This window comes from Diabrotica undecimpunctata, chromosome 2 (genome assembly GCF_040954645.1).
Source record: "Diabrotica undecimpunctata isolate CICGRU chromosome 2, icDiaUnde3, whole genome shotgun sequence".
NCBI lineage: Eukaryota > Metazoa > Arthropoda > Insecta > Coleoptera > Chrysomelidae > Diabrotica > Diabrotica undecimpunctata.
In genome coordinates, this window is record NC_092804.1 from 2780974 (window position 1) to 2804854 (window position 23881).

General features: G+C 32.8%; 1 protein-coding gene across 1 annotated transcript; it reads left to right on the forward strand.

Moving 5' to 3' along the window:
• The first annotated feature begins 1429 nt into the window (after window positions 1-1429).
• On the forward strand, window positions 1430-17832 carry LOC140433138 (uncharacterized). Its single transcript, XM_072521188.1, has 6 exons — window positions 1430-1590; window positions 10596-10884; window positions 14497-14615; window positions 15540-15791; window positions 16578-16631; window positions 17631-17832. Exons 1-6 carry the CDS (start codon window positions 1524-1526, stop codon window positions 17774-17776), a joined length of 927 nt encoding a protein of 308 aa, XP_072377289.1. The 5' UTR covers window positions 1430-1523; the 3' UTR covers window positions 17777-17832.
• The last annotated feature ends 6049 nt before the right edge of the window (window positions 17833-23881 follow it).

Below are 23881 nucleotides of genomic sequence, written 5' to 3' on the forward strand. Positions count from 1 at the left end.
TACAAAAGGTGTAGGCGTAACTCTGGAACACTCAACCTCATGGCACCAATCATCCAGAATCTCACACCTAGACTTTTTCTTGATCAAAGCTCAAGGTATGAGTATCCACGAATGGGGTATGTTATTTTTATCAGCTGACCAAAAAGTTGCAAAATTTGAATAAAGCACTGTTTTTGTTTTGCCCCGAGCAGGAATCACAGAAAACATTAAGCTTTTCAACATTAGGATCAAGGAAATTATAATATAAGAACCGCGTTGAGAATTTAATACTCAACATTTCAGCACCCATTTTGGAGCCATTATCAAGAGTAATACGGTCCCGTTCGAGTTTTAGTATCAATCTGCCTACTCCCCTCACTAGTCACGTACCAGTATCTTGTTTTGTAGAAATACTAGAATCGTCAAACGGCACTGTGGTCTCAATGTGTACTCCTCAGTGTCGAGTGACGACCGGTCTTACCCTGTGTAGGGTACTGCTGTGTGCTTTTATACTTTCAGTATGTAACTGAAAGAAACAGTAAACTGAAAGTTTTTGAGAGGAACATTATGAGACAAATACTGGGACTAAAGAGGAAAAACGAAAAAGATGCAAGACAATAGATGAATCACGAAATACAAGAATGAATGGGCCAAAAGACATAGTTAGGGAAATAAAAGCACAGAGAATTAGATGGTATGGACAAATAATGAGAAGAAAGAAGAGCAACTCTTTAAGAGTTATAACGGAATGGATACCACCAGGTAAAAGAACCAGAGGCAGACCTAAACTGAGATGAAGACTTAAGTCTGGAGTACGGAAATTAGAAATATAGGAAGGACAATCAATGAGAGAGAAGAATGAAGAAAAGTAGTGAAAATAGCAACTCGAATATCGATTCGGGAGCGTACAGCGTACAGCGTATATGTATATATATATATATATATATATATATATATATATATATATATATATATATATTGACGTCAATATTATAGTGACACGGTAGTAGGTCAAGTCTAGTAAGCCTTTTATTACCTTTTCTAATCCTCAAGTAGGTTTTTCTTCGCTTCATAGTTAGCTACCAGCCAACACTGGTCTAAGTAACAGGAATAGTAATTAAATTTTTAAGAAGTCTATTGATGTTTGAAAGAAACCTTATATCACTAAACTCCAAAACCCCCAAAACTTCTGTATCAGTCTTTAAAGTTCCTATTTTTTACACCATATTAAATATTCTCCTGTCAGAAATAAAATCGCCAAAAATTTCCAGGTATGAAAGAAATAATAATCTGCCAAAAGCATTCATCAAGAATGCTGAAAGATACTATATGTCATACCACAATAAGGTAAAATGTGTGATTACAAAGCATCCATATAAAGACTACAAACCCCCACTATCCTTTTGTTGCCACCACTGAACTGTTTCACTTTAATAATCTTTTTATATTTCTTCTGTATATTAACAGAAGAAAAATATAAACCAGTTTTGATTAAAAATTTGTATTTAAACGATTGTTAACAATAATTTATAATATTCGACAAAATGTGGTCAAGATCGTTGGTGAGTTTTGGTATTGTAACACTTGTTCTGTCGTTATATTGTGTACAAGGTAGGCAAAATTTTTATATTTTAAAATCGTAGACTAATTTTCGAAACCAAATCTTAACTGTCTTTTCCTTTTTATATTTTAGTTGTGATTTTAGAGTTGATTATTTTAACAAATAATAAAAAAAAGCAAATGTTATAGAACGAAGTTTTTATTAAAATTTTTTAACCTTAACAATCTTTATAAATATTGAAAGTACAATTTTCGAACTTTCCTGAAAAGTTAAAGCTCCGAAATTCCCCAGAGTTTTTTGAATTTTCGAAGAGAAAACTTGACTACTACTACCACCAGCGCCTTGACATGAAAAATATTTGTAATATACTTGTCGCCAAACAATCGGGAAGGATCTCTATTCGGGTTCTTACATAATTATGTATTATAATTAGGTATTTATGATGAAAAATATTTTTAGTATTTTTTTAACAAATTGGCATGTGTCTTTGGCATTTGTCAATTGGCAAATGACTATGTACAACACATTATATGGAAGGAAGAGTATAAAAATGCGAAAGCAGCTGATAACGAGAAATGTCAGCAGCATAAGGCATTTGTTTGTTGTACCTTTGATTTGCAATCAGTATTACAAATACCTTCGAATGACATAAGTTCTACGTATTACAGTCTTAAAGTATGCATGTATAATTTATGATGGACAGAGTTACAAGGAAAGAGGCAGTTCAGAAATAAATAGTTGCTTGCTTAACTATACTAACCAAATGAAACCTGAAATAAAGCAGCTCTGTTTGTATTCTGATACCTGTGGCGGATAAAACCGCAACCAAAATGTTACAGCATTATTTTTATATTTGGTCCAAACTTGTGCACTATGATTTCTAGGATTGAAGTTCCTCGAAAGTGGCCACACCTTTATTGAGGTGGACAGCATGCACAGTGGTTTATGAAAAGCAAAGAAATACGTTCCTGTTTATACCACTCAGGACTGGTTTAATATTTTTAGAATCACTAGATCAAGACTTGTCCAAAACAAAAAAAGTAGGGGCTATAATGTTCGTTAGATGAATTTTTCAGATTTCAAAGACCTTACAGATTTATCAACAAAGTTAATAAAAAACAGGAAAAAAAATACAGAAGGAAGCACAGTAAATTGGCTAAAAATCAAGTGCCTAAAATATGAAAAAAATAAACCAGGAATAATTTAGTATAGGTATGACCATACTTCAGAGTTCAAAGTAATTCAAGTATTTGGTAAAACTCCAAATACTCCAAAACTTGGTCCAAACTCTTGAAGAAATAACTCTCCAAATTTATATTCAAAAATAATTCCAATAACAAGAAAAAAACTAGCCTGCTGCAACTGTGTCGTAAAGGGGACATCCCAAAATAATTTCACGGTTGGTACAAATCTTTGTCAACATCGAAATCAGCTGTAGACGAAGTTACTTCCTTAACCAACAGTGATGAAGATATTGAAGACTGAAGGAATTTGTTAATACATGCTATAAAATTTTTCTTATGTTAGTTTAAGATTAAACTGTTAAATACATTTTTTCTATTTTTATTCTGCGAAAATCATTAAACTCCTATATTTTTTTTTGTTTTTTAGCATCCCTTATAAACAATAATATTTTTGTGAGCAAAATATATGAAATATTATGTTGCCGAAATATATCAACCTTTAAACTTATATAAAATAATAATTATAAGAAATTAATAGTTTACTTTTAATGAGATAGTACACATTAAAAGTTAATTTTCTCGGAACAAACAATTACGGACTTAATGGATTTTCGCAGTAAGCCCACGATTTGTTTGTCGCATAACTATAATAGCTAGCAATGATTGTACCTAATTCACATTGATAAACTATTTTTCAAAACTTCCGTGACAAGTAAAGTTGTAATCGATGATAGCATAAACATAAATATTTATAAAGAAGACTTTATTAAAAATGTTTTGTAATGAATATTCTTGACATTCTTGGAAACTAGTTTACAAATATGGTTTTAACATTTTTTGTTTAACTAGGACACAAACAGATAATACTTTATTTATGTTTTTAAGCACTGAGTTAATTACTTACTTTGCATTCGTTTTGTTTTAAAGATGTAAAAGCCCGAAAACATTTTAAAAGTGGTAATTTAATTTATTGAAATATGAAACGGGTTCCATATGTTAAAGAGATCTTTATAAAAGTATAAAGAATTATCTTTAAAAAATACGATCTGAATTACGTAAACCACTATGTAAAATGCAAACCGTGTTAAAGATACATTTGCAAGATATTATTGCAAAGATTGAGCTTTCGTTTTAAGATAGATTAAAAGTTGTTATAAACTTGTTGCTTATTTTGCTTACCAACTGTTACTTCTATTCCTCTTTAAAATTTTCGAATTTTAATTACTAATATTAATCTTATTAAATAGCCAGAAAACTATTGAGGTATAAACTTATTACATACTACGCTAAAACTTACAACTAAAATTTTACAAGTGCTAATAAATCAGAGGATAGTTTTCGTAGTGGAAGATAGTGTACAGATGCAATATTCGTTATAATTCAAATTACTGAGAAATCACTAGAGTATAATAGACCAGCAATTCTGTGTCTAATAGACCTAAAGAAAGCGTTTGGCAGAGTAAGACTCAAAGACGTAATCCATCTTCTGTATAATAGAGAAGTTAACCTAAATATTATAAAACCTATCGAAAACATCTACCACAACAACAAAATGGAAGTCAGAATAGATGGACAACTTACAGAACCTATAGAAATAGGCAGCGGAATAGGACAAGGCAAATTGAGCCCCATGCTCTTCAATTTGATCATGGATAAAATTATCAAAAGCATTAACAAAGGAAGAGACTACAGAATGAGAAACAAACAAATCAAAATAGGTACTCTGTTACGCAGACGACGCAATATTGACAGCCCAAGATGAAGATAGTCTGCAAAGACTGGTCCATAAATTTAACAAAAGGGCAAAAGAATTTAATATGACAATCTCATCTCTGAAAACTAAAACAATAATAGGCAGCAAAGAACCAACCATATGTAAAATAGATATTGATGACATCAGTATTGAACAAGTAATGGAAATAAAATACCTGGGAATTCACTGTCTAGCTATGGAGACATGGACAAAGAGCAAATAGACTGGCAGGATGCCTTAATAACACTATATGGCGAAACGGACACATTAACACTGAGATAAAATCAAGAATTTTTAAAGCTAGTGTAGACCAATAATGACATATGCCTCAACAACAAGACCCGACACAGCCACAACGCAAAGGCTACTGGAAACGGCAGAGATAAGAGTACTGAGAAGAATTACAAGAAATATGCTGAGAGATCGAAAGAGAAGTGTAGACATTAGAAGAAAATATAACGTACAGTGTATAAATTAATGGACACAAAATAGAAAAAAAGAATGGAATAACCACATAAACAGAATGGAGTAGAGATTTCTCCTCTACCACTCCTTAATCTCCATGTGAGTACGTGCCGAGACACCGGCGCCCCTAATGGTGATGTAAGGCCAAAAGAGGTGCGTAAGGGCTCAGCTCGTTCAACCTTAGCTGGTTCTCTTGGAATGAGAGTAGAGTGGTCCCACGAGAGTCTCGTCTCGGATACTAGGAGTGTAGATCGGTGACCGCGATGCCTAAGCGCCTCAAGTGCGTTTCTACAGACCCGACACCTTAAGCAACGGCTCTCCACCTCTCGATTCCTTCCCATTAGTCGCCTCTTACGACAGGCAGGGCTTTCTGGCCTCGACCCCATTCTTATCTCCGTGAGCCGAACGGAGAAAATGTCAAAATTACAAAAGAGAAGTCACCGATCGGCAGAAGAAGTATCGGACGACCGCGCAAAAGATGCAGTGAGAACATTCCATATAGGTATTAATCCGCCAATGAACAAACAAATTTGCTTATAAAGAGTAGAAGTATTATATACCTATTATGTATAAGGTATATTGTAATACGTTCTGAATCCTCCCTGTTCCTTTGGTTTATCATCATATGTGAGCACTGACAGCCCATGGAGAGGCATGGTCACCCGTTGTGGTTTCTAGGCTCTATAGTTTTACATGGTATGGAGGCTAGCCATACGCATAACTCTTTAAAAAGTTCAATGTTTTATTTCTAAAATCGTTACTTCGTAGTGTGTCTTCTTATATATATATATATATATATATATATATATATATATATATATATATATATATATATATATATATATTGCTTCCTTGACTATAGTTGACCATGTTTTTTTCCTTCGCTTGTTTTTGCCATTCTCGTATTCCTAGTTCTTTTAAATCCTGTCTAATTCTTTTTTAATTACTGTTTTTGTATTTCTCTTATCATCCATCCTTTCTACGTGTCCCAACCAACACAGTCGTCATCCCCTAACCGTTCGCAACCGGTTGACGTTGTTTATCTAGATTTCTCTAAAGCATTTGACCGTGTTCCTAAGCGCAGACTTCTACATAAGCTAGAACATTTCGGAGTTTGCGATACTTTACTTCGTTGTATAGATGATTTCCTGACAGATCGACAATACAAAGTTAGAGTTAGCGAATCTTTCTCACAAGACAGATTAGTGGAAAGTGGAGTGCTTCAGGGTTCTGTCCTTAGACCTCTGCTTTTTATGGTTTATACCAGCGATGTTCCTTATTATGTTTCAAGTAAAATATCGTTTTATGCTGATGACACAAAAATATATGCCAATCCAATTACAAACCAGCTAACCATCCAAATGGGCTTGGACTCTATTTTAACTTGGTGTTTCCAGTGGCTACTACCCTCAAATGTAAAAATAACCCACTTGTGCCGTACTTTGTTAATGGGCAACCATTAGATTATGTGTTCTCATATATCGACTTTGGTGTTATCGTAAACAGCAGCCTAACTTGATCCAACCATATTACTTCTAATTTTAAACGTGCGAACTTCGGACTATATCTTATTCAGATGTGTTTTTAGAGAGTTTCAATGGAGTCATTCTGTAAAATTTACACTCTTTACGTAAGACCCATTCTTGAATACGGTGGACCAACGTGGTATCCTGATTTGGTGCAAAACAAAACTTTGTTGGAGAACGTTCAAAGAGAAGCCACTCGAATTTCTTTGGAACCGAGAAGACCTTCTTGTGCAGAAAGACTTAGTATGGCTAACTTAACTTCTTTTGAACTTCGCCGGCAACGTGAAGACTTAAGTACCGTATACAAAATATTAAAATTTAATTTTGGAAATCCTGATGAAATGTTTACCATAAATCAAGATAAACGCCTCAGAGGTCACTAGTTTAAACTTAAAAAAGAGAACTTTTCTAGAAGATCAAGACAGAACTTTTTACCAAATAGAGTTTTTTAGTGCTGGAATAACCTTAACGATAACATTGTCGAGTTTAAAACAGACTTAATCGTTTTATATTATAGTTAAAGTATTGTTTTTCTTTTAAACCAAAAATTGTTATTTTGTAATTTTTTTTGTAATTTTGTAATTTACTAATAGGTTACTGATGTAATTACTTTGTTTTTGGGTATAATAGGGATTGTCCCTTTGCCCTTGCTTATGTATAATAATGATAATTATTATTTTTATATTGGTTACTATTATTATTAGGTATGGTACCGACGTCCACATCGACTGCAAGTATTTCTTTCTGTCTTCGGTTTTCGGTTTATTACGCTTTTTTCGTTATGTATCGGCGTAATTTTATACCTTAAAATGCTGAAGAGCTGTGGCACGGTATACAACAGGTTTGGGAGAGCTCTCTGAAGAAGACAATTTCATGGTTCCTTTCACGCAGATGAACCGAAGACTACAAGCTGTAATCAATGTTGATTAAGATATTACAAATTATTAATTTCATTTTTGCATAACTAAATTTAGTATAGTATTTGTCTTCCAGACCCTGGTTTTCTTTCGAGAGTTTCTTGTTCCCTCCATTTTTTATTAATAGAAAAACTGTGGTTCTGCTTGTGTTAAAATGTTTTGCTGCCTCTGATAGTGCCCAGTTGTCTTTTAATTTGGTTACAATTCTTGCTTTAATATATTGTCGAGTTGAGTCGTTTATTTTATTCCTTAATAATAATAAAAATAATATCAACAACCATATTTTATGTAAAAACTATTATTTATACACTCTTTATAAAATACAGGAATTTAAAATAATATCAAAATTTAGACCTTAATAATATTATTACAAATTATGAACTAACATATTTAATCAATTGTGTGTTGGTTTTTTGTCTATTTTATTATTTATTTGTCATAATAAATATAATATAATCTCAGACCAATCAAATACATTCCTCAAAATGATCAAATCTTACTAAGAGTCGTATCAGTTTTTTTAGGAACCAGCTGTACATTGATAACTCTTCATCCGAGAGGGATGTATCACCATATTTTCTAGCTTTAGTTTTTTTCATATCTTCTGTTATACTCTCCAATGTCAGTTTGCCAAGAGTCGGCTTTTGAGATTCTTTGATGCCAATGCCGACCATTGGCGTGGAAATTAAGAAAAGGGATCAGTTATCAAACGCATATTTCAAGAAAAATCATATAATTTTTATTAATTTTTACATAATTATATTCAGGAAAATTTCTCAATTTTTGGGCAGAAAATGTTTAAACAATTTTTTAAACAAATTCAAAATATCACCTTTTGTGCTCCAAAAAATATTTTTTAGCAGAAAAAGGTGATCTTTTGAATTTGAATTGTTTCCGGCAAAAATGTCCGGCACCCTTCAACTTGCTTCAACCTTCGATTTGTTTAAACGGGGCATTTTTGAATAGGACTCTTCAAAGGACAGAATCAGTTTTTTTTTCAAATGGGAGCGGGCTCACAACATCGAATAAATAACAAATTAATTCTTTCAAATTAAAGCTTGTTAATTTTAGTGATTTATAAGAATATTGGACTTATTTATTTAGTTTAGAATTATTTAGTTTTTACATAAACCATAATATTTTTTTTACAATTATCTGTAAATAATAGCTCATTCTGTCAGAAAATTTTAAAAGATTGTCTATCCAGTAATTAAGATAGTCAACTGAAAATTAATTTTTAAACACGGCCTACTGTTAATGCACAAACAGGGTGAATCTTCAATATTTTGCTTCGAGTTAGAGATATCTGAAAAAGTTATTTGGAAAAGATGTTCCAAATATTATTATAACCCCACATAACAAAGTTTTATGTCAAAATTCGCACTTTTACTTTTTTCATTAATTGAAGAGCTTATTTCCAAAGTGTCTTAAATCCAAAATTTCGATTTTTTTAATTTTCTTTTTTTTAACTTTATAGATTTCTTCAAGTCTAGAATAAAGTTATATGTACCATAACAACTTCTTATTTACCATTTAAAAGCGCATATGAAAATTGTAAAATTGTATAATTTGTATGAAAATCTGTAATTTCATGGATTTCATTATATGGATTTAAGACACTTTGGAAATAAGCTCTTCAATTGTAGTCAGGATTCTAAAACGAACAGTTGGCTGTCCCGAGATGCATCTTTAGACAGCCAATTGTAGATTTAGGATCGAGATTACAAATAATACTGAAAAACTAAAATTGCGAATTTTGTCATAAAATTTGGTGTGTGCGGTTACAATAAGTGGAACAACTTTTCCAAATAAGTTTTTCCGATTTCTTTAACGCAAAGCAAAATATCGAAAATTTACCCTGTTTGTGGATTCGCAGTAAGCCGCGTTTAAAATTTAAATTTCAGATAACTATCTTAAAAAAATGTGCACTATCAACATGTATGACTGTGCAAAATGTCAAATCTGTATGTATTTTAGTAGCTGATATATAGAGGTGTCTTCATCTTAAATGCCATCCTAGAAAAATATAATATTACTTGCCTTATAATCATTATAATAAGCATCCGCCTCTGCAAAAGGAAATATTTTAGGGTGTCACATAGCCAGACAAACAGGTGTTCATTACGATTTATAGCTTTGCGCTTCGCTGTTGCCATAATGCATGAGTTTAAAATTAGTGAATATAACTTTAATACCATATTAATATATCTGCAATTTTTCATGTTTCCAGGTAAGGTATAAAATCAATGACATTTGGAAAAAAATAATACAATTCTTGAAACCGTTTTTGAGAACTTGGATTCTTAAAAGTTGTCTGATTTCTTAAAAGTCGATCATTATATCTATAAAAGTATTACCGCTAAATTCACCAACATGGCAACGTCGATATGGACGGAAGGTTCAAATTCTCTCCAGACTACAATGTTGCCGATATTCGAAAATTACTTAGAGTATAAGTAATATATACAAAGTTCACGGTTGCTTTAATTCATTAGTGAAGAGTCCATGGAAATATTAGTACCTAGTTAATTAATTTATAGATATATTTTTTGACTAGCAATTGAATAATAACGAATAGAGAATATTTTTTAAATATAACCTTAGGAATTTTAGGAAATATGTCTGACAACCTTGATTTGAAAGGCGGTCTCTTTGATACCAGAATGAGGCATGTTTATGTTGGAAAATTATTAGTGGATGTACTATACTATAGATTTATTTTCTTGTTATAAAATTTGACTTAGTGTGAATAATTCGCCATTTAGAAGCAATTTGTTATAGCTAATACCTGCATTTTCACCTTTCTCTCTTACTTCTTTGTGATACTTGCGAAGTTCCTTCCTTAGAATTTGTATGTCTTTTCGACATTCTTCATTTACAAATATGTCTGTACCTCCTAATTTCTTTGTTCGAATTCGACGAGGATCGATCTTTTCTTATTAATACAATTCTCTTGAAATTTCTGATATCTTTGTTTGATTTGCGTTTCGTCTTCATTTTCAATCTCTTCTATTCCTTGGACAACCAGATTCTTTTTTCTTACTTCTCTTTCTAATATCTCTACTTTTCTTTCTTGAATTTGCAGTATTGTATGAAGTTCTTGATTTTTTTCTTTTAAATCTCTGTTTTCTTTTTATCATCGTTTTACCTAAAGAAGTCGAAGGGCTTACTTTGAAAACATTAAATAATATAATATCATTTTTATTTAAGGGTTGAACGATGAATGCGATAAACTGGGTATCCTCCTCTATGAAGACGTAGGCTGCACTCCAATCGTGAGACCAGGCAAAAGTTGTCCACTCAAATACGAATGTGATTTAGCCGTCAGGAACAATACCTGTTTATTTAGAGGTAAAGAAATTAGCACGACAGCTCGTCCAGCAGAAAATGAATTCGGTAGGTGCAACGTCGGATGCTTCTGCAGAGGAGATATTCCCTATGGTCCCGATCCCATTGAGAAACAATTATATATGATATTCAACGAAGAACTTATTATACCGTAAGTGAACTAATTTAGTAAATGATTGTTGCTTTTACATCTTGGCCATCAATAATTTTTTTTTTAAATAACTAATAAAGAAAACGAGATTTTTCTCGTTTAACACTGATGCTGCAACAGCAGGCTACATATGGCCCACATATAATTTCCCGTTCCCGTGGCAGGTCATGTTGGTGTCATGGGATCAACAGCTTTTCTAATATTTGATATGTCGTTGGAGCATATATAACTATGTATGATTGTAGAAGTAGACCAACATGGCCTAAAAGCTATCATCATCATCATCATCCAGCCTCAAGAGTCCACTGCTGAACATAGGCCTCTTCCTCATGTTTCCAACCCCGTCTATCTTGCGCCGCTCTCATCCAATTTTTATTGAGTCTTCTTAAATCGTCAGTCCATCTTGTAGGTGGTCGACCGACGCTTCTCTTGTCTTCCCTTGGCCTCCATTCTAATAACCTCTTTGTCCATCGCCCATCTTTCATTCTGGCTATGTGTCCTGCCCATCTCCATTTTAGTCTGGCTATCTTCTCGATGATGTCAGTCACTCCGGTTCTTCTCCTGATGTCTTCGTTTGGTTATTCTGTCTCGCAGAGTTATTCCTAACATGGACCGCTCCATTCTTCTCTGCGTGACTCTCAGTTTGGTAGCTGCTCCTTTTGTTAAGGTAAGTGTTTCTTCTCCGTACGTCAAGACTGGGAGGACGCACTGATCAAATACCTTTCTCTTTAGGCATGTGGGCAGCTCACTTTTAAAAGTTTCTCTCAGTTTTGAAAATGCTGCCCACCCAAGGCCGATTCTTCTCTTCAGTTCATGAGTCTGGTTATCCCTGCCAATCATAATTTCATGTCCCAGGTATTTATATCTATCTACGAGTTCTATTTCTTTTCCACCAATACTGATGTTCTGGTTGGGTACCAAATTGGTCATGATTTTTGTTTTCGAGATATTTATATTTAAACCTACACTTTCGGTAGCCACAACGAGTTCCTGTACCATCTCTCTTGTCATACCTAGATCTTCAGCTATTATAAGTATATCATCGGCGAAACGTAAGTAGATATTCTCCATCTATTTTTATTCCCTTTGTCATCCAATCCAAATTCTTAAAAGCATGTTCTAGCACCGTATTAAAAAGTTTAGGTGACATTGTGTCTCCTTGTCTAACCCCCCGTTCTATTTTTATGCGATTACTGTTAGTATGTAATCTGACAGTGGTTGTTGCCTGCAGGTATATTTTGTATAATAATTTAGTATATCTATAATCTAGCCTGCATTCTTTAAGCGCCTGTAATATTTTGCTTAGCTCAACTGTGTCAAAGGCTTTGTGAAAATCGATAAATATTAGAACTAGAGGTTTATTGTATTCCACTGCTTTCTCTATTAGGGTTCTTATACTTTGTAGATGGTCATTTGTTCCGTAACTTTTTCGGAATCCTGCCTGTTCCCTTGGTTGATAAGTCTCTAATTTTCTTTTCATTCTCTTAACTAGTATTCGCGTAAACAACTTATATATATGGCTGAGGAGGCTAATCGGTCTGTAATTCTCTAAATTTGCTTTATCTCCTGCTTTGTGTAATAGAATCATAGTAGCGTTGTTCCAGTCTGTTGGAATATTGGCGCTGTGAAGGCAGATATTGAAAAGTTGTTTAATTTTTTCAAGTAATACATCCCCTCCAATTTTTAGTGCTTCTGATACTATTCCATCTTCACCCGGGGTTCGATTATTTTTCATTTTCTTCAGGGCTTCTTTGATTTCTGATTTTGTTATATCGGGCATTAAATCTGATCCTTGGTTTAATACCCCAGTTTTTAGTGTAATTGGAGGTTCCATATTGTTATCTTTTTTTCTTGATCTATATAACTCTGTGTAGAACTCTTCGACTATTCTTAATATTTCATCTCTGTTCGTTGTTTCTTCTCCAGTGCTGTTTCTCAGTTTGTTAATTTCTATTTTCCCCTTTTGTACGCTCCTCTTCAAAACTTTCATGTTCTTATTTTGCTCTATTGCCTGTTTTGTTTTTTCTAGATTGTAGTTTCTTATTTCTTTTCTTATTGCCTTTATGATCGTCTTATTTATTTGATTTATCGCTTCTTTGCTTTATTTGCTAAAAGCTATATTCTCCACATATAATTAGATTTTTTTTTTAATGAGAAACGTGGTACCTATTGGAAAATGATCTATCCTATAAAAACGTAATACTCACTTTAAAATAAACTTTATTTAACAAATAAACATGTTTGCATGAATAAAATAATAACTAAATCATTGATTTCAGCGTTGCCAGTGTTCATTCTTTCAGTGCCAATACCTCACAGCTGTATAAAGTGATACTTTTTACTATAGTCTCATATATCCTCTTTTTATTTTCATTGCTGATGGATTGGTCCCATAAAATGCTGTTTAACATTGTGATGGCTTTTCTCCCTGACGTATTTCTCTCTCTTATGGCTTTGTCTAATGTTCCATATTGTAAACTAGTGATACCTAGATATTTGTAGTCACAGCAGTGCTTTATCGTGGTGTTATCGTCTAATATGAGATCTTTTTGTTCTACTCCAATGCACAGGTATTCAGTTTTCTTTTTATTTACTTCTAGACCCCATATATCACACTCTTCAATTAATTTTCGTGCCATATAGTTTAAATCGTCATAATCTTGAGCCATTATTACTTGTTTGTGAGCGGCATCCCCATTCTCCTACATTTTTGTTTCCAACTTTTTAAAGCGCTTTCGAGGTATATTTTCCTTGCTTTAATCCTTTTGATGTTATAAATCCTGTTGTTATTTGTGTCTCTGTTTTTATTTTTGGTATTGGTTGGTTGTATAGCACTTTAACGGCTTTTATTAATTCTATATTAATATTCGTGCTTTCCATTGATTCAGTGGAACACTGTCGTAGGCTTTCCGTAGGTCGACGAACAACATATTTCTTGATTCCGTGCCATTTTTTTTATATTATGGGTTAAAGAGAAAATGTGATCAATAGTGGATCGACCCGTACGAAATCCTGCTTGTTCTTCTGCTTCATAATCTAAGTATTCTCTCTCGATTCGGTTCTTTAAAACCTTTCCATATATTCGACTCATAGATTCGGTTACAGCTATTCCTCGGTAATTTTCACAATTATTTTTATCACCCATTTTATGTATAGTACTGAGGTATGATATCTTCCATTCCGTAGGGATTTCGCTTGTGTTTATGCATTCTTGAAATAGTTGTTGAAGACATTTGTACAATTTGTTCGTTCCGTACTTAAACAATTCTCCGGTCAGGGTGCTTTGTTCCTCTTCAGCTGTTTACACACAGTTTTAATTTCCTCTGTTGTTAATCTTATTGGCGAGCCGACTATTGAAATTCTATTTTGGTTTTGATTTCTATGTTCTTGAAATTCGACTCTATTCTCTACCAAAAGTTCTTTGAAATACTCTTCCCAGTCTTCCAGTTTTATGCTCTGTATTACTTCTTTATTTATTTTTTTCTCAATTTTTTTATCAGTTTTCAACTTTCTGTGCTTCTGAATTCCTCCTAGATAAGTTTTCCTTTGGAACTTACAAACACAAAAGAAACTATTATTTAAACTAATATTTCTTTCTTTCTTTCTATTTAGGGGAAAATTCACGTGCGCCATTTTAGACTGTCCAGAGTGGTTGGGAGCAGCTCCTTTAAAAAAAGATTGTTACAGGACTTACACGTTGGACAATTGTTGCTCTACTGGACAACTGTGCCGTAAGTACCTTTTATAAGTTCAAGTGTCTAATGCAAACACTACAAAATCGTCTGAATTTGCATAATAATTTTGACTTCCTTAAAAAGTAACGGGAGCAATGAATCTGTAGTTGCTGGGTATTTTAAATTGCCTCTTTCGTACTCTGATTTTTTGATATAAGTACTTTGTCGGTCATATTTTTACCATAAATGATGCTGTCAAAAACATTTTGACCTATACCTCAGTTTCTTGAGGGCCTGGAGATGCTGTTAAAGTTTGTAAACCGCAAAACCGATAGCCCATTCTATTTTACTAATTTTAATAAAAACCTATAACGAATTGTGAGTAGAAGACTTATTTCCCTACCATTCATGAATATATAAATGCTAAAGCAAGTGGCAAACAATCTGATGGAGGCATATTTCAACAATCTGCATTGTTTGAAGCTTTAGAAAACTATTTATTGCCAAAGACGGTGGTCTAGTAGCAAACGATGCATTCCCACTAAGGATTGCACTGTGAAACCTTATTCAGAAGTGGCACTTTCAAAAAAAATATTTAACTATTGGCTTTCTCGAGCCAGGAGAACTATTTGGGAATTCTGGAAATGTGTTTTGCGATTGTTATTAGCATATTTATAATGTTAAACCAATAGGTTTAACAGAATGCATGCCTACCAGAAACAGCTGATAAAATTATAAAAAAATGCTGTGCCCTACATAACTGGATGAGAAGCAATTTTGGTTGATCAACAATATAAATTTGGAGTATGAAGTCAATTCTATATAATATACAATAAATAAAAGCTAACAAAATAAACACATCGTGAACTGAATGGAACTTAATCATCAAAAGCTAAATTTTTATTTTATTTCGTATCGAAATTCATTAAAAATCATTTTTTTATTTTTACCACAATTAAAAAAAAAATCTCCACATTTCAGCTCAAGACAAGCCTGGCCAATGCGCTGTTGACGGAACGACAGTATTAGAAGGTCAGCGGTTCATTCCAAAAGACACGTGTACGGATTGTGTTTGTCCCAAAAACTTTAACGGAAAGATAGAGGCTCCTCACTGCAAGAGACAATTGTGTAATGTTCAAGTGAGGAACCAAAGAGAAGTTTCAAGCTATTGTGCGCCTTACTATTCGCAATTCGAAGGAGAGACTCTTTGTTGTCCTAGAAGTTGGATTTGCCGTAAGTATTTTATACCTAATCGTAACGTCAACCAATATTAACAAACTATTGGTTTTATATTTACCAAATCAACCTAACTAATTGTTTTTTTTTTTCATTTTCTTAAAACTTCTCACCCTCAATTAATTTGTTTCTGATCCTAGAGATGGCTCCGATTTTGTCCGGTTTCTTATCGGTAGCTTTATTATAAGCCAGAACATATTATTTTTTCCTATTGTGGCAAAACTGTACATACAAAAATTAAAAAAAAAATTATAAGTATTTCTTAGGATTATATCTCTATGCTGTAAAAAAAATTAACAAAATCGTATGTTTGGTTTTCCCGTTTTATACTTCGAAAAAGTAGTTTTTTTCGAAAATGAAAACATGAAGTTTGCTCAAAATTTGTTAAAATACTTCTAGTGATCACATATACCTTCTCAAATCTTTTCAATTTTTTTTAATTTGCAATTTGTCTCTTTGGGGGTGCAGATTTCGTATACCATTGCTAAGCCTTATATTTCAAAAAACAAAAACATCGAGAAGAGTCCAAAAATGTAAAAATATACAGGGTGTTCTTTTAAAAAAAGATAAGCTTGTTCCACCCTGTCAATATGGGTGGTCCTGTATATTTGAAAATATTTTTAACGTATGGACTTTTCTATGCTCTAACTTTTACATAAATAATTTTCTTCGTATCTCTTACGACAAAGGAGTGATTGGACTTTCTCACACTAATGCCTCACTCTGTAAGGGATTGTTGTTAATAATGTATTGCTCTTTTTGATCTGGTAATTTTTATTTCAGCCTCTGGCGAGGAAGAATTTATTACTGTTAATCACAAAGCAGAAAAGTCTGCAGGTAAGTTTTGATTATAAAAGTATTTTGTTTGTTTTTTCTCTGTAAATAAACACTGAACAATGAATAACGAACCTACAAACCTAGAAAATCACAGCGTATACTATTTGTACCAAAGGAAATTAAATGGAAAACTTGAAACAAAAGCCGTAACAACTGAAGAAGAGTACGAGCTCATAACAAATATCATCAAAGAAACAGAAGGAGGAGCTTTAGTCACCAAAACATGCAGACAACAAAAACCCTATTGGTGATACACGGAAATGAAGGGAACAATAAGAAAAAAGAAGGAGACATACCTAACATCTGTGGGAAAGATATGCGAGACCGAAAGATAGTAGGATCTAGAAGCTTAGAATCTTGGAGAATACTAAAATCTATAAACACAATATAAAGTAGAATTAAACAATATAACGAAAAAAAAGAACAGGTAGACCTTTACACAACCTACAGTAAGAAAATATAGAAAGGGACGTACAACTAAAATCTACTGAGCTAAATATCACCTTTATAGTAAGAAATACAAGCGTAGAAAAGCTGCAGGTCCAGGAAACTTTCCATCTTAGTTTATTAAAGATGTCTTTACTAAACTATTAAAGGCGTTAAAAGAACTTTTTTAACGATGTCGTCATTCCCGCTATAGGCGACTGTATTCTAGAATGTTGAGAAACCTTACAGAAGATGATATTCGCATAAGACAACTGGAAGAATCATGCGGTTGTTTTGTGCTTGAAGCTTAAGTTCAGAGAAGAATAAATATACAAAACTTATTTATTGAAAATAAGCTATCGACATCGGGAGAATGAGACCTCGGAAGCCCTGAAGAATACATCAAAGAGGATGTCGAAAGCTCGGCGCAAGGATATTCGACGCGGTTCAACCTGAAAGAGTGTTAAGTTTAATATTAATTTTTGTAATAGTATTATATCTTCTTCCCTATAATAATTTACTCTTTCTACCGCTTTTTATAACAATTTATTTATTTTACGAATTTGATTTTAGATATGACATGCAAATATGGATCGAAATCAGTACAATTAGGAGAAGGTTTTGAAACTACAGTAAAAGGCTATGACAATGTAGAAAGAGCAGCTAAATGTGAGTGCGTTATACCGCCATTTTTAACTTGCAGACAAGTAAAAAAATAATCTTTGAACTATTGTTTCTTGTGATTGATAATGTGTTAATAAATATTTTAGCATTACTATTCTGTTTGTTCTTTAGTCTTATAGCCCCTGAAAGATCTTTGTCTGCCTGACTTTTTACATCCATTCACCTCTCCTGTGTCCTTCTCCTTTATCTCCTGAGCTAAGAGACCTCGATGTCATCCATAACTCTGATTTTGAGTGTTTCTCTCTTTTGTCTTCTTCATTATTCATCTAATAACTAAACATATCCCGCCATATTCCGCTTATGATAACCTACATTAGAATGATTAATAAATTGTAGATTTCATCATTTCTTCGAATCTTCAATACTATCATATGCTTGTTCTTCTTTTCCCTCGTTGTAAGTAGTTCTAAATTATCGAATTGGATTCTTTATGAAAAGTCGTCGCAACATCTTTCGGGTGGTCGTCAGATACTTCTTCTACCGTTTGGTCATTTATGTCTTGACATTTTTACTACTTTTGTTTTCTTTATTCTCCTTGTGATTATTCCATTCTTATTTCTATTTTGTATCTACTCGTTTATGTCCTTTGCGTTACACATTCTTCTGATGTGTACAGTCATTTTCGTTCTCTTAACGTGTGTTCTATGATTCTTCTCGGTATTATTACGTCCTCTGTCTCTAATGCCCTTTGGTGGTGACTATGTCTGATGCATATACCATTATTGGTCTTTTACTGGCTTTATAAATTCTTGTTATCTTCAGTGTTAACACGTAGGTTTTACCAAATAACGTTTGTTCCCTTATTTTCCCATTGCTCCATATGCAGCTGAAAAATAGATTCTCAAAAAAATCAATAGGAGTAAGATAAGGATATATAGAAGAATTTTAGTTCTTTTTTTTATTATTTCATTCATAATCAAGTTGAACAATAGAGGACTCAGGGAATCTCCCTGTCTTATCCCATTGCCAGCTTCAAAAGGGTCGGTTAGTTCTTTTTCTACTTTTACTTTTATTGTGTTGTTTTGGTAGATATTTTTGATCGTTTTGATAATTCCTAGAGGCATATCTCTCGCGTACAGTAAGTGGATAACGTCTTTTAATTGAGAAGAATGCCGGCCATGGAAATATTGATAGTAGAAGGTAAGGTAGAAGGCTGAAGATCTCCAACACGTTTTGGAGGCCAAATGAAGACTCTGATGGCAAAATCCCTACATAAAGCCGTCTATATGGCACATGATCGCAACCAATGGAGCCAACAAGCTAATAATACTTAGACTGTTACCACGTCCTGACAAGGGCTCAAGAAATGAGGAAGAGGAGGTTATTAAAACATCTTGCCAGTCTATTTGACCAGTACTGCTAGATGATGAAAATATCATTACAGGTGGAATATACTTTCAAAATGGTGGTGCTTCACCACATCACAAACGCTTATTTAGAGATCTTTTATCCGACAATTTTTCCAATAGATGGATTGGTAGAGGCGGTCCTCATGTCTGGCCTTCACGATTATGTAATTTTAATCCTATCGATTATTATGTTTCGGGATATTAAAAATGCAACATTTATAACGATGAAATACATAGTAGGGAAGAACTTCTTGAACAGATTCAAAACGTCGTTCAAGAAATGAAAGATAACTGAGACGAGATTGGGAAGGCAGTTAAACATATTACAAATGAAGCAAGACTTTGCCTTCAACATGGTGATGGTCGATAAAAATTATTTTCATTTCATTTCATTTCATTCATTTTAATTCTGGCTTTACAACCCAGCGTGGGTACTAGCCTCCTCAAGAATTTCTCTCCAGTCGTCCTATCCATTGACTTTCTCCGCCAAGCACGTATTCCCATTTCTCATGTCTTCATCGATGTTATCAAGGAATCTTGTTCTGGGTCTACCTCTTCTTCTCTGACTAATAGGTCTACCAAGGAGCGTTTTTCTAGCTGGGTCATTTTGTTACATCCTTATTACATACAGTATCCACCTCAGACATCCTATCTTAATATGTTTTGCGATATCTGGTTCCTGGTATATCCTATAGAGTTCGAAGTTGTATCGTCTTTTCCAGTCTCCATTGTCATGCACTGCTCCATAGGTTCGCCTTAGTACTTTTTTTTCGAAACATCCTAACATGTTTTCATTACTTTTTGTGAGTCCAGGTCCCTGAACCATATGTTAAGACTTGGCGTATTATTGTTTTGTAGAGTTTTATTTTTGTATTTCTCGATATAATTGTGGATTTAAGGAAAAGATTTAGCCCAAAATAGCATCTATTGGCCGTGCAAATTCTACAATTTATCTCTGGGTACTATTATTTTCAGTGTTAAGAATTTCTCCAAGGTATACAAATTCCCAGGTAGTATTTGTGGTTGCGTGCTTATTTTCATATATGTACTTCGTTTTGTTGGTGTTTATTATTAAACCCATTTTTGTAGCTGATTTTTTTAATGCTACATACGCCTTTCGTATAGCGTTTTCCGTTCTCCCAACAATATATGATATCATCAGCATAGATAAGGATTTGCACTAATTTATTATACAGGGATGAGTGCCTTAAGAACCGGCAAAATAACGCAGAAGATAGAAAACATAATACGTTGTGAAATAAAAAGAGATGCAAGTAGTAGAGGTGAGAAATTATCGATATAAACCTATAATTTACTTTACATTACATTATATCTATCGAAAGTTTCCCACCTTTAGACGTTAGCTTATGAGCTGGTTGACTTCAGTCATAGTAATACGTATCACGTAATGTAAGTAAAAACAAGTATTTATCAATAATAAAGTGTGATTTGTGACGTCGCATACACTCTTCTCAATACAGAATTATCATAGCTTGTTATTCTGTATTCGTCAACACAGAATTAATTATCAAATTACTACTAATTAAACTGTTTTTTACTTACATTTGCTTTATTACCTTCAATCAGTTTTTACTTTATGCGAAATTTAAAAAATGTTAATGTTCGACATCATACTTGTAATATTATGACTGAAGTCAACTAGCTCATTAGCTAACGTCTAAAGGTGGGAAACTATCGATAGTCTTAATGTAATGTAATGTAATGTAAATTAGAGGTTTCTATCGATAATTTCCCACCTCTAATACTTTCATCTCTTTTTATTTCACAACGTATTATGTTTTCTATCTTTTGCGTTATTTTGCCGGTTCTTAAGGCACTCATCACTGTATATTGAACCAATGTTTGTGATCTGTGACATACGTATTACTTTTTCCAGAGTCAGATTGAACAGTATACAGGAGAGAGAGTCTCCCTGGTACATTCAACTTTTTCAAGAGGTAGTTTTGTTCATTTTACCAACTGATTTGGTATTCCTAGCTCTTTTATTACTTTAAACATTTCTCCTCTATTCACAGAGTCGTAGACTACTTTGTAGTCTATAAATATGTGATGATTATATATGCCATATTCCAGTGTTTTCTCTAAAGTTTGTTTCAGGGTTGCAATCTGATGAATTGTCAATTTACCATCTCTGAAACCAGCCTGGTATTTTCCTACTATGCGTTCTGCATATGGTGCCATACGGTGACATAGTACTGTGGAAAATATAAAGAAAATATAAAGTGTGGTTACAAATTTATGAACCAAATTAATAAGAAGTTGGCAAAATAGATAAATGACGTAGTATCTTTGTTTTTGATGAACGTATGTTACTTTCTCAAAGAAATGTTGGTATTACAATTCTATATTGTATATTTTTCTATGTTCAGTGTTGACACCACTTATTAGTGACACTAGTGTCAACGTCAACATGTAGAACCTAGAGCGATTGCAATCAGGAATTTGTGTTAAAACAAAAATGTTTATTTTTTTCAACTTATCGTTTAGTATTCCATCTATAAGCCGACTTTTCCATCACGCATCCCTAAAAAAAAACACCCTGTATATGTTTGAAATAAAAAGATTGTGTCGCAGGGCTTCTTCAATTATTTTTTATACGTGCTTTAAGGATATATCGTTTATAAATTATCGAATCCCAATCTATGCATATGTCTGCTAATATAAATAAATAGAGAAACCCATTTTTAATATATTTGGATGTTTAACAGCGTGACAAAGACAAATAAAGCAAACTTTATTCACAAACTTAAATAAAGGTGAATTGCAATGTAAATGTAAAAGTAGAAATGTTATGAAATTTCATAACTTCCTATCATTACCAAATGAAGTGTAGAATTATAGATTTTAATAAAATATTTCCATCAAAATACTTTTATTTTTAAAAGCTGTCATTTTTGAGATAAATCTTCAGATTAGTTATTTATCGGCCTTTTAAATTCTAAATTTGAACATATATTAGATCCTCTTAAGCAAATCAAGTTTTAATTGATATCCCACAACGATATTTTCTAATCCCAGGTCAACGGAATCGTTTACAAACATGTACAAAAACTAGAATTTCTCGGTACCGTTTAATGGGAATAGTTTTAAATATTTAATGAGGTACTCTCTTTGTTTTGTGTGTTGCCCACTACTCTTAAATGACACTCCGGTGAATTGTGAAAAAAGGTACTGACGTTATCAACTCTGTTAACATAAAAATAACCCAAGGAAATGAGCAAAAATGCAGTGTTTTTTTTTGACAGTTACTGTAACTAGTATCTAACAATTGTTTTAGATTCTGTATGGGTAGAATAACAAAAATTATGCAAATTATGCAAGAATCGGTTCGTTCGTAGAAAAATCTATTAAAATGAGCTGCAGTAAAAATTTAATGCATTTGTTTATTAATAAACCTTAAAATAGGTAAAAAATTTGAAATGGAATAAATTTTGAATAATTTTTGCCAAATAATCTTACAACTTTTAATTTTGCGTCAAAAAGAAGCTTTTGTAGTGCATAATACACATAATTTCAAGACGATTTATTGAATAGTTGTTCAGGAAAAGAATGAAGGACAAAGGAATCCGTACCGCAGAAGAATGTATTGGATGAGAAATCTAAGGCAGTGATTTGATTGCACTACAAATGAGCTGTTTGAAACAGCTGTAGACAAAGTTCGAAAAGTCTTGATGATATCCAACCTCTGATAGGAGACGAATGGAAAGAAAGAAGAATATAACTTTAAAGCAAAATGTAAAAATACGCAGATTTCTACTTGATAGAAACCAAAACTCAAATTGTTACTTAAATTTGTGCTTTCTACGATTAACAAAGCAAGCAGGCGATGAATGGACCAACATGGGGAATCTAAAATTGCATTACACATCATATCGATTCATCTAAGCAACAATCTTTAATGAACTGATAAGAAATCGAAAAAAAAATAGTGAAAAACGTTGGGAGAGCAGATGTTATAGCAGATATACCGATAATGTGCGCCTCTCTTTATAAATCTCTGCAGGCAAATGTTTCAATAAATTGAGATTTGAAATAACTACTAACTTAAATACAAATTTTATTTATTCAGAACAATTTTCCTCCCATCCTTGATATTCTCCGATGACAAAAATTTAATTGCCTTTTTCATTAGTCATCGGCAAAAATCCAATTCCCGTCGATTTACATTTCTTTTTTGCATGTGGTTAAGTTCACAATTAAATGATTTTTTATCAGATGGACACACCTCCAAACTGGATTCTTTTCATCAACAAAATTATGATCTGATGTCTCCTGCAGGTCAACGATCGAATTTTAAAAAACGAAATCGATTTTTAAACAAAAAAGGTGATAAAAATTGATTATTATCACCTCTATATATGGTAATTGCCCGTTCAATTTGTAATTTAAGAATGATTCGCGTGATTTTGGTTAACGCTTTGTTGAAAATATTTAGCTTTATAAGATTAACATAATTACAACATATTAACATAAGTTGATAATAATATTTTCATAATTTTTTGCGTTGATAGTTATTTTTTGTATTTTTTTTGTTTTATTGTGAATTAGAAAAGATCCCAAATAATGTTGCAAAGCTTCCAAATCATCTCACGTTTTACTGAAATCTTACAAAAAATTTTTAGCATTTCAGCATTCTTAAAGTTCTACAGTGGAACACTCTAGGCTGTTTTTAGATTTCTAAAATATTCTAGTACAGTCCTAAAATCATTGCACACCCCACTTGAGCTTCCAAGAACATCCTAATGTTTTCTAAATTATTCCAACCTTCCC

Coding starts and splice junctions, on each gene's coding strand:
- LOC140433138 (XM_072521188.1), top strand. CDS start 1,524: ATGTGGTCAAGATCGTTGGTGAGTTTTGGTATTGTAACACTTGTTCTG. Junction 14,616..15,539: donor CTCTACTGGACAACTGTGCC/GTAAGTACCTTT, acceptor TCCACATTTCAG/CTCAAGACAAGCCTGGCCAA. Junction 16,632..17,630: donor CAAAGCAGAAAAGTCTGCAG/GTAAGTTTTGAT, acceptor ATTTGATTTTAG/ATATGACATGCAAATATGGA.